Source organism: Dermochelys coriacea, chromosome 23 (assembly GCF_009764565.3).
Source record: "Dermochelys coriacea isolate rDerCor1 chromosome 23, rDerCor1.pri.v4, whole genome shotgun sequence".
Lineage (NCBI taxonomy): Eukaryota > Metazoa > Chordata > Testudines > Dermochelyidae > Dermochelys > Dermochelys coriacea.
In genome coordinates this window covers 5,198,262-5,208,845 of record NC_050090.1, presented here as the reverse complement: position 1 = coordinate 5,208,845, position 10,584 = coordinate 5,198,262, and the positions used below count along the sequence as shown (strand labels likewise).

Here is a 10,584-nt window from a genome sequence, read left to right as displayed (position 1 = left end):
GGCGCAGGCCGTGGCTTGGATTTCGCCTTGTCAGGTGCTTTTCCTTCACCTCCCCCAGAGGCGGCGACAGGAGAGAAGGGGATGATTTGGTCCGGAGGAGACGCAGCAGCCAAGGGCCGGGGTGGCTGAGCCAGCACAGCCTTATCACAATGACAGTCCGACCCTGGAGCCAGGCCGGAGCTCTGGTTGAGGGGGGTTGGGGGGGGAGAATCGATCCCTCGCCCGCTGGGATCCTGGCCAGGCCAACCTGCAGATGGAACCTGATGGCCCTGCAACGGGGGCCGGTGACCCCCTTCCTCCTATCTCACCGCTGCAGCGCTGCATGCCTTCCCCGCTCTGGGTCCCCCCCTGCTGCCTCTTGTGCCAGGATCTGTGGGGAGACAGGCCCGACGGGGGTGGTCTGGCCAGGCCACCAGGCAGGAATCAAGTCCCTCCTCCCCTGGGAGTTAACTGAGCCCAGAATCTTTCAGCCCCAGGCTCCAGCTCCGACCCACCCCAGCTCCCAGGGAGGCGCTGGTGCCCAGCAAGCACTGGACAAGTCCTCAAGGGTGCCAGAAGCCAGGGTGCTGGCAGAAGCGTGGGCTTGGCTGTTTCCCTGCCCAGGCTGGGTCCAATCGGGGAGGGTCAGACCTGCCAGGCAAGGAAGTGCCGGGTGCAATGTGGAGCCAGCGTCAGCCAGCACCGGGTGGGGTGAGTCCGGTCAGACATAGGCAGCTGCTCTCTCTGCCCCATGTCATGGTGTTGCCCCTTCCCATCAGCCCAGGCCCATCTCTCCTCTCCCGAGCCCCTGCCCATCAGAGCTCAGCCCGCCGTCCCAGCTGAGCAAGAGATGTCCTGCCAAATGGCCCATCTGCCCCTTGATCAATAATTCATCCCCCCAGCGGCAGCGGGGGCACGTCCTCCCCTCAGCAGTAACCGATCTGGCCCAGCGGCTGCACAGTGGGAAAGGGGTTGTTCTGTGCAAGAGCAACACAAAGTCACTTTGAGAGCGGAGGAGAGCACGGGGGTCCCGGGGGGCCAGCAGGGAGTCGAGTTTCACTAGCTGAGGAGCAGCTGGGCCCAGGGGTAAGCTCATGCCGAGACAGCGCTGAGGAAGAGATGCCCGCAGATCCAGCAGCACCAACCCATGTCGGCTCCGGGCACAAAGGAAGAGTATGGGGCTGGCTGGCTCAGGATGGCAGGGAATGGGACCTTTCGCCTCTAGCCCAGGGGGTCTCAACTTCTCTTTCTGAGGCCCCCCAAACAGGCTATAACAGCTCCACAGCCCACCTGTGCCCAATAAGGGGTTTTCAGCACCGCTAGTAGCCAAAGAGCTGTATTTAATGGCGAGCTAGTTACACCCTCCTGCCTAGAACACACAAAGGGAGAATATAGGGACAAAAATAAACCATACCCAGGGCTTAAGATGGGTTTATTTTGATGGACCCCCTGAAACCTGCTTGAGGCCCAGACCCTCAGCTGAGAGCCGCTGCTCTATGGGGTGCTGGTGCTGATCCAGCCACAGGGGTGGGGAATGGGACATGGGGCCTTTCCCCTCTGGGGGTGCTGACTCTTATCTGGCCCCTGGGGGCAGGGTCTGGCTGGCACAAGGGGTGGGAAATGGGTCTTTTCCAGATAATTCTCCCATTCAAAGCCTCCCCACCAGGCCAGGAGGTCCCATCAGTTGCTCCCCCAGCTGCCCCATGGTAGCCCCCATAAAGGAGTTGGGAGGTCTCCCTCCCCCCTCGGAGGGTCAGCTGTTCCCATCCCAACACTCTCAGTGGATGCCCCCAGCCAGCCCAGGAGGCTGCCCCTCCTCCCAACCCTAGCTAGGGCAGGGGTTGTTGACAGCACAGGGCAAATCAGCCCAGCCTGCCGCTGCTGCTCCGTTGACAGAGGCCATCAGGCTGCAGAGGCCTTGAGCCAGTCCCTGGGCCCAGCCCTGCATCCAGCCACAGCTTTGTAAGGACGCCGCAGTCCCCCGCAGCTTGCCCTGCCCACGGGTCGCCCACCCTTGTGGCATCTGGCCTCCTTCTGCTCCTCACACAGAGACCAGCTCTGGGGAGGGGAAGAGCCAGAGCTGCAGGGAAGAATGTAGCTCCCCAGGCTCCTGCTGATTCACAATCCACAGAAGCCAAACAGCTTGTTACCAGCAAGGGGAAGATGTGAACCAAAGTTTAAAGCATGTGGGTCCCATCCCTGACCCATCCAACCCCCTCTTTCTGGAGGGGAAGCCGAGGAGTGTGGGTCTAACTCTGGAACATGCCTTCAGCCTCCCAGACTATTTACAGCCAGCAGCGGTCATCCCTCGCCCCAGCCTGGCTCTCATGACACAGTGCCTGCCAGCAGCCTAGCCCCCACATGGAACTTGCCAGCAAGATTCACCCCATGGCACCGGCCACGCTACCTCCCCACCCCGAAGCAGGCAAGAGACAGCTGGAGAAATCAAACTGGTTTATTACAAAAGTTCCTGGTGTCACCCGCTCGTAGCAAGGAGAGGAACTGCCCTGGAGGCTGGGGCTACAACTTACAAGACCCCGCTCCTGAAACTGCTCCATGGATGCCAGGAACCCGGGACACAAGGATCCACTAGCTCGGATGCCGCTGGAGGATCAGGGCTAGGAGAGCTGTTGACACCCGGGATTTCTGCAGCGATGAGCTGTGGGAGTGTACCAGGCATGACTTATGCCCAGCCAGAGGCTACTTGGTCCTTGTCCCACTTTACAGCTGAGTAGTAAGGAATGACTCTGCACCTCAGCTAGTCCGGCTGGAACTAAGCCAAGGCTCACGCCACCATGAAGCTGTCTACACTAGGAGCTGAGTGGTGTTTCAAATCACATTCGCTAACTCGACTTCCCTGGCGCCTCACTCAGCTGGAAAGTGGGACCCGAACTCAAGTACAACTGCTGCTGGTCTGGCTGGGTCTGGGGAAGCGGAGGTTCAAAAGGGGCAGCAGTCACGCACTCCTGGTGCCTCTCTGCGTGGCGTTTGCAGTAGGGTAGCTATGCAGTGCGGAAATTCCCAGGGTAGTTGGCCCCCACCCAAATCAGACAACTACAGCAGACAGCTCCCCTTCAAAAGACACCTTTGAAGAATTGTTCAGAGACAATTCTGCTGAGAGGTCCCCCCTTCTGTTAGGCTGAGATTCCCAGTGCTTTTCTTTGTACCCAGCTCCCTTAGGAAACCTCAGCACTCCCCATTCCTAGTAACCGAGCCAGAGAGCAGGCCTGTCGGGAGGCCTAAGAACTAAAGAGCCTCTCACCTCTATGTAGCCTCCCCCAGGGCCAGCCGAGTCTGCAGCACGCAGCAGCGAGGCTGTGAGTGGACACAGAGATCCTGGGTAAATCCAGAGTAGCGGCGCCAGGACACTGACTCCTTTCAGCTTTGGGCAGGTGGGTGAGGGGCGTGGGGGGACACCTGCCTGGGACGGGCTTACAGCAACTGGGGCCTCCTGACGGGTTTCTCGGAGCAGAACCACCTTGCAATCAAATGGGAAGGTGGGAGCTGGAGGTAGCAACAGGGAGGGCAGGGGGGAGCTGTGCTCAGCCCTCGGCGCTCTGAGGGCTAATAAGGGAGGTACAGGTGGCATCTGGGGAGAGCTCAGCAGAGTTGTTTCTGAACAGGATGGTTTTCACAAGTGATGCAGCCAGCAGGCTTCATCCAGAGAGGCTTGAGGCAGGTTCCCCGCTCAGCCTGGCTCTGGGTCATGCCAGGGCGAGGCTGGGACCTTGGGACAGTTCTCTATTTGCCGGCAATGAGGGGGTTCCTCAGTACCACAATGACGGAGTCCCCCCGCAGGAACATCTTGGAGATGTAGCGATCCTTGTTGACAGGCTTCGATTTCTTCTTGCCCTTGCCGCTCTTGGGCACCTCCGTCCACATCTCCTTGACGTTCTCCAGCACCATGTTACAGTGCCTGGAGGGAGAGAGCGGGGGAGGGGGGTCAGGACACAGTAGTGGAGCTGGGAGGAGCTGACAACCTAGACCCCATGGCCAGAGAGGAAGCTGCTCACTGCAGCCTGACCTGGCATCCCTCTGCTAAGCCTGTCGCGCTGAGCTCATTCCTGCTGGAATCAACTACTTAGTGCAGCAGCCCGGTTCTACCAAGGAGGTGGTGGGGGAGAAACTGTAGCTCGTTCCATGCTCCCTCCCAGACCTGGAAATACATCCCAGCAGTCCTGCCACTCAGTGCCCCCGCCATGCCACTAACCACTAGGCCACCCTCCCACAGCAGGGAATAGAACCCAGCAACTCCGACTCCCAGCCCCCCTGCTCTGATCACTGGACAGCATTCCACCTGCTCTGTACTGCGCAACGGGCGGGGGACCCTTCTGCTCTTGCTGGGGAATGGGGCAGGCATAAACCACAGCCCCCTGGGGGCAGGCTGGGAAGGAAGGGCCTCAGCGGTATTTTAAGTGTATGGGGGGAGGAAACCGCACCTGTCAAAGGCCTTGACACGTCCCAGCAGCTTCTTGTTGTTGCGACAGTTGATCAGCACCTGGGTGTTGTTCTTGACCGACTGGGTGAGGACGGACAGGGGCCCCGTATTGAACTCCTCCTCCTCCCGCTTCTGCAGCTCCTCGGGGGTCATCTCGCTCTTGGGCTTGTTTAAGAGGCTCCTGCAGGCGCAGAAGGGGAAAACACGGCATTCATGGAGCCTCTGCCACTCCCTCCTCTCCTGCCGCCTCATCTGGGGTGTCCCAGCAGGGCGAAGGGCCCATCTCTCAGACTGCCTTGTCCCTAACACCCCATGGCGCCATGGCACTACCAGCTGGGGGGTTCAGGCCTCGCTTCCCCCTTACCCACCTCTAGGTACCTCTACACAGCCGTAGTAGTGTGATTCCCAGCTCGCCTGGATGTACACGTGATGGGATCTGCTTGAGCTAGTGTGTCTGTGGTGGATTGGGCTAGCTGTCCCAGGATCTGCCTAGGGTCTCCAACAGGCTTGTTCTTGGTGCAGCTAGGCATTTCGAGCCGAGCTAGCATGTGTACGGCGAGACAAGGGGGATTCACACCTCCCAGCTGCAGTGGAGAGGTACGCTAAGGCTCGCTCTATATCCTGTAAAGCTGCCCAGCCAGAATGTCAATTTAGATGAAATTTTATTTAGAGCAAAATGTACCAAAGCGTTTCCATCAGACCCAGCGCCCTATTTCAACCTGCCCGGAACGTTTGGAGTTTTCCTTTCAAAACCCGCGTTATAAATGATACAAACCAAACAAAGTCCTAGTAAAACGCCTCGATTTCACTCCACCTGAAATTTCAGAAGTTCAGTTTTGCTGCAGCTGGGAATGAGAACATTTCTAAATGTCAATATTTCCTGCAGAACAGAGATTCCTAGATTGGATCAGCTCTACCGCTGCCGTGGGATCTGCCCTGTGGGTGCCACACTGCCCTTCAGCAGGGACCCCTCAACTGTCTCAGTGAGAGCAGACGGCATGTGCTTCTGCCTAAATGGGGGAGGAGAGGCTCTGGGAGTGGGGGGAACAAGCCCCCTTCCCCACACTTTCTCATCTTCCAGTCAGGAGTGGTGTTAATCAAACCTCCCCTTTGTTACCCCAACTCTCTCTTCCCAGGATCCCCAGCAACATCTCTTCTGAGGGCAGGGCAGGGAATCTGCCATCCCACCCCATAGCCCGGGCAGGGAGACCTCTGGGCCAATGCCCCCCTACGGAGTGGAGATGAACACGCGACCAAGGAACCTTCCCCGACCCTGATCCCCAGCACAAGGCGGAGGGGGCTTCCCCCATCACTGCCATCAGACAGGTGGGAGGATTAGGGCTCAGGGAGCCCAGGCGCTCAATCCCCTCGCCCTTCGGGTCCGGAGGGTGCTGGGGGAATGGATTGAGGGAAACAGAGCAGACCCCATCTTACCCTTCCCCGCCAGGCCCCCTCACCTCTACCCCTCTTCCCCCCCACAGCTGCCACCTCACTTCCACTGCCCCCCACACCAGCCTCTGCCCCACTCCCCCCGTCTACCCCCTCCCTGCCTCCAGCCTCTGGCCCACTCCCCCCATCTGCCCCCTCCCTTCCCCTGCCCCCAGCCTCTGCCCCACTCCCCCATCTGCCCCCTCCCTGCCCCTGCCCCCTGCCTCTGCCCCACTCCCCCATCTGCCCCCTCCCTTCCCCTGCCCCCAGCCTCTGCCCCACTCCCCCGTCTGCCCCCTCCCTGCCCCTGCCCCCTGCCTCTGCCCCACTCCCCCCGCCAACCCCCTCCCTGCCTCCAGCCTCTGGCCCACTCCCCCCTCCCTGCCCCTGCCCCACTCCCCCCGTCAACCCCCTCCCTGCCCCAGCCTGTGGCCCACTCCCCCCATCTGCCCCACTCCCGCCCCAGCCCCCTCTCTTCCCCTACCCCCAACCTGTGCCCCACTGCCCCCTCTCTTCCCCCGCCCCACTCCCGCCCCAGCCTCTGCCCCACTCCCCCATCTACCCCCTCCCTGCCCCCAGCCTCTGCCCCCTCCTCCGTCTGCCCCTCCTTTCCCCTGCCCCACTCCCCCCCGCTCCTCTGGCCTCCTCACATGACGCCGCCGCTCCCGCTTTCACACACGCGCCGCCGAGAATCTCGCGCCGCTGCCGCCGCCGCTGCCGGACTTTCCGCTTCCGGGTCACGGGTGAGACAGGGGGACGGCGCGCGTGCGCACTTGCCCGGCCGGGCGGGGGGCGGGGAGCGGCCCCTCGGAGGCCGCACTTCCGGCTTCCGAGCGGCCGCGCGCCTCCCGCTACGAGGCGGCCGGAGGGTCCAAAGAGCGCGGAGCGCGAAGGGGCCGCGGCCCGCCCTGAGGCTCCGCCCGGCTGCGAGCAGTGGACTCCAGGGGGGCGGGGCCGGACTCCAGGGGGGCGGGGCCTCAACCCAAGGGGCGGAGTTTGCAGCTGGTACGAAGTGAGCCAGGCTGGTCCCAGCGAGGGGGGCAGCCCCGGGACCCGGCTGCCCCCTGCAAAGCAACGGGGTCTGAGCCAGCTGGTGCCGCGCCCGAGGGAGAGCCTGGGGGTCCCCCCCGACACCCCGCGCGCCCACCGGACACCCAGCCCGACCTGGGGGACCAGGGGGCGCGGGGTGGATCCTGGACGGCACAGAGCGGAGCCACGCTGCGACCACAGCTGGGCCACGGCGTGGCCCCATCCCTGCCAAGAGAGATGAGACCAGGCGAAGGTGCAGAGAAGGGCACCGCAAAGGATTAGGGGGATGGAACGGCTGCCGTCCGAGGAGAGATTAATGAGACGGGGCCCGTTGAGCTTGGAAAAGAGACGGCGAACGGGGGGATGTCACGGAGGTCATGCCTGGGGTGGAGAACGTGACTCGGGAAGGGTTATTTACTCCTCGTAACACAAGAATTAGGGGGTCACCCAATGAAATTAATAGGCAGCAGGTTGAAACCGAACAGAAGGAAGTATTTCTTCACACAACGCACAGTCAACCTGTGGAACTCCTTGCCAGGGGATGCGCTGAAGGCCAAAAGTATAACAGGGTTCAAAAAAGAACTCAATAAGTTCCTGGAGGACAGGTCCATGGATGGCTATTAGTCAGGATGCTCAGGGACACGACCCCATGCTCTGGGTGTCCCTAAAACTCTGTTTGCCAGAAACGGGGAGTGGACGACAGGTGATGGATCACTTGGTAATTGCGCTGCTCTGGTCATTAACTCTGAAGCATCTGGCATCGGCCACTGAGTGAAGACAGGATACTGGGCTAGAGGGACCTTTGGTCTGACCTAATATGGTCGTTCTCATGTTCTTATGTAGTGATTTGAAAATAAATTAAACTGGGAAAATTGAGTAGCCAGTGTTAGGCGATGGGTACCGCGGGGACGATTTGAGGGGACTGGGTTGCACCTAGTGCTAACCTGAAAGGCAAAGCCAGGGCTGGCCTAGGGGAAGGCTGAATAGAAGTCTATGTTGATGCAAACCATGTGGCTACCTGTGCAGGATCGGGGGCTGGTTAAGCCACATGGATCCCATGCAGGATCAGGACATGGTTAAGTCATGTGGATCCCATGCAGGATCAGGGGCAGGATCCGGCCCCAGTGGTCTAACTCCATAGGCCTGCAGTGGACAGATAGTCCAGCCCTATAGCCTTGCGGATGGGGGACAGGATCAGGTCCTAGCAGCCCAGCTCCATAGATTTGGGATTGGGGAGGTTGTCCTCATGTTTTCTCTCTCCTCCTATGGGATCCCCTGTCCCACTGTGTGTGTGTAGGGGGGCAAGGACATGGGGTCTCCCTGCCCTGGCAGAGCCGGGACCTTCACAGAACACATTTAAGCTCCTAAATGTCAACAGGCAACTCTGCAGGCAGCTGCCTGGGTCTATGTTTAATCAACAGCGGCCTCCGGTTACAGCCAGTTGCCTGCCCATCTCGCCTGGCCATCTGGCTCCCTGTGCGCCCCAAGCGGCTCCAGGGCGGTTTGGATTGGTGCACTGGGCGGGTGCAGGGAGTGGGGCAGGTGCCCGGGCCAAGTGTGCTTAGATTTCCCACTCGCTTCTCCCATCCTGCCACTGTCCACTTTGGACTCTGACAAGAGCCAGATAGATAGATAGGTAGATAGATTATTAGATTAGATAGATGGGAGTGTGTATGGGGATACATAGATGGATAGATAGATAAATGGGTGTGTATGGAGATAGATTAGATTAGATATTAACAAACCTAGTAAAACTCCCTGTTAATGTCTGACTTCTCTTTCCAAGTTTCTCCTTTGTGAAAACGCCCCTTTTGTGACCCCAAAGCTGGTGACGAGCCACCTGATCCGGTGCCCGACCCTGCGAGGGTCTTGCGCCCTCGGTACTTGTCTGGGTCGGCCTCCATACGGCTCTTTTCTTGTTCACAGTCAGCTGCTAAAACAGCGAGGGGCCAGCCCCTCCAGTGTTGTCAATTTCCCACGCTGTGCCCTAGCCAATTGGCGGCGATTTGCATCAGCAGAGAATTGGGCCCCAAGAGGATTCAGGCCTGAGGAGAGCTCTCTGCCAGCTGCTCTCTGAGTCTGTCTGTCACTCCGTACGTGAGAGGGGAGAATCATAGAATATCAGGGTTGAAAGAGACCTCAGGAGGTATCTAGTCCAACCCCCTGCTCAAAGCAGGACCAACCCCAACAAAATCATCCCAGCCAGGGCTTTGTCAAGCCTGACCTTAAAAACCTCAAAGGAAGGAGATTCCACCACCTCCCTAGGTAACGCATTCCAGTCTTTCACCACCCTCCTAGTGAAAAAGTTTTTCCTAATATCCAACCTAAACCTCCCCCACTGCAACTTGAGACCATTACTCCTCGTTCTGTCAGCTGCTACCACTGAGAACAGTCTAGATCCATCCTCTTTGGAACCCCCTTTCAGGTAGCTGAAAGCAGCTATCAAATCCCCCCTCATTCTTCTCTTACGCAGACTAAACAATCCCAGTTCCCTCAGCCTCTCCTCATAAGTCATGTGTTCCAGCCCCCAATCATTTTTGTTGTCCTCCGCTAGACGTTTTCCAATTTTTCCACATCCTTCTTGTAGTGTGGGGCACAAAACTGGACACAATACTCCAGATAAGGCCTCACCAATGTCGAATAGAGGGGAACGATCACGTCCCTTGATCTGCTGGCAATGCCCCTACTTATACATCCCAAAATGCCATTGAAGGCCACTGTTGACTCATATCTAGCTTCTTGTCCACTGTAACCCCTAGGTCCTTTTCTCCAGAACTGCTGCCGAGCCATTCAGTCCCTAGTCTGTAGCGGTGCATGGGATTCTTCCATCCTAAGTGCAGGACTCTGCATGTGTCCTTATTGAACCTCATCAGAATTCTTTTGGCCCAATCCTCTAATTTGTCTAGGTCCCTCTGTATCCTATCCCTACTCTCCAGCGTATCTGCCTCTCCTCCCAGTTTAGTGTCATCTGCAAACTTGCTGAGGGTGCAATCCACACCATCCTCCAGATCATTTATGAAGATATTGAACAAAATTAGCCCAAGGACTGACCCTTGGGGCACTCTGCTTGATACCGGCTGCCGACTAGACATGGAGCCATTGATTACTACCCGTTGAGCCCGACAATCTAGCCAGCTTGCTATCCACCTTATCGTCCATTCATCCAGCCCATACTTCTTTAACTTGTTGGCAAGAATACTGTGGGAGACCATGTCAAAAGCTTTGCTAAAGTCAAGGAACAACACATCCACTGCTTTCTCCTCATCCACAGAGCCAGTTATCTCGTCATAGAAGGCAATTAGATTAGTCAGACATGACTTGCCCTTGGTGAATCCATGCTGACTGTTCTTGATTACTTTCCTCTAAGTGCTTCAGAATTGATTCCTTGAGGACCTGCTCCATGATTTTTCCAGGACTGAGGTGAGGCTGACTGGCCTGTAGTTCCCAGGATCCTCCTTCTTCCCTTTTTAAAAGATGGGCACTACATTAGCCTTTTTCCAGTCGTCCGGGACCTCCCCCAATCACCATGAGTTTTCAAAGATAATGGCCAATGGCTTTGCAATCACATCCGCCAACTCCTTTAGCACTCTTGGATGCAGCGCATCCGGCTCCATGGACTTGTGCTCGTCCAGCTTTTCTAAATAGTCCCAAACCACTTCTTTCTCCATAGAGGGCTGGTCACCTCCTCCCCATGCTGTGCTGCCCAGTGC

The 10,584-nt window shown here is 58.2% G+C and overlaps 1 protein-coding gene across 3 annotated transcripts; it reads right to left on the bottom strand.

Annotated features, from left to right (window-relative positions):
* Window positions 1-2,416: 2,416 nt before the first annotated feature.
* Window positions 2,417-6,801, bottom strand: SNRPD2 (small nuclear ribonucleoprotein D2 polypeptide). Of its 3 annotated transcripts, XM_038381590.2 has the most exons (4): window positions 6,496-6,682; window positions 5,193-5,262; window positions 4,419-4,598; window positions 2,417-3,895 (listed from the first exon to the last, which is right to left on the bottom strand). In XM_038381590.2, exons 3-4 carry the CDS (start codon window positions 4,568-4,570, stop codon window positions 3,721-3,723), a joined length of 327 nt encoding a protein of 108 aa, XP_038237518.1. In that variant the 5' UTR covers window positions 4,571-4,598; window positions 5,193-5,262; window positions 6,496-6,682; the 3' UTR covers window positions 2,417-3,720. The 3 variants fall into 3 exon arrangements, with proteins under 3 accessions (XP_038237518.1, XP_038237517.1, XP_043357314.1); XM_038381589.2 differs by lacking the exon at window positions 5,193-5,262 and having other exon boundaries at window positions 6,496-6,801; XM_043501379.1 differs by lacking the exon at window positions 6,496-6,682 and having other exon boundaries at window positions 5,193-5,267.
* Window positions 6,802-10,584: the final 3,783 nt, after the last annotated feature.

What these genes read in the sequence shown, in the direction of transcription:
- SNRPD2 (XM_038381589.2), bottom strand. An exon ending in CGTGTCAAGGCCTTTGACAG is followed by an intron (nt 3,896 to 4,418) that starts GTGCGGTTTCCT and finishes CTCTCCCTCCAG; the next exon opens with GCACTGTAACATGGTGCTGG.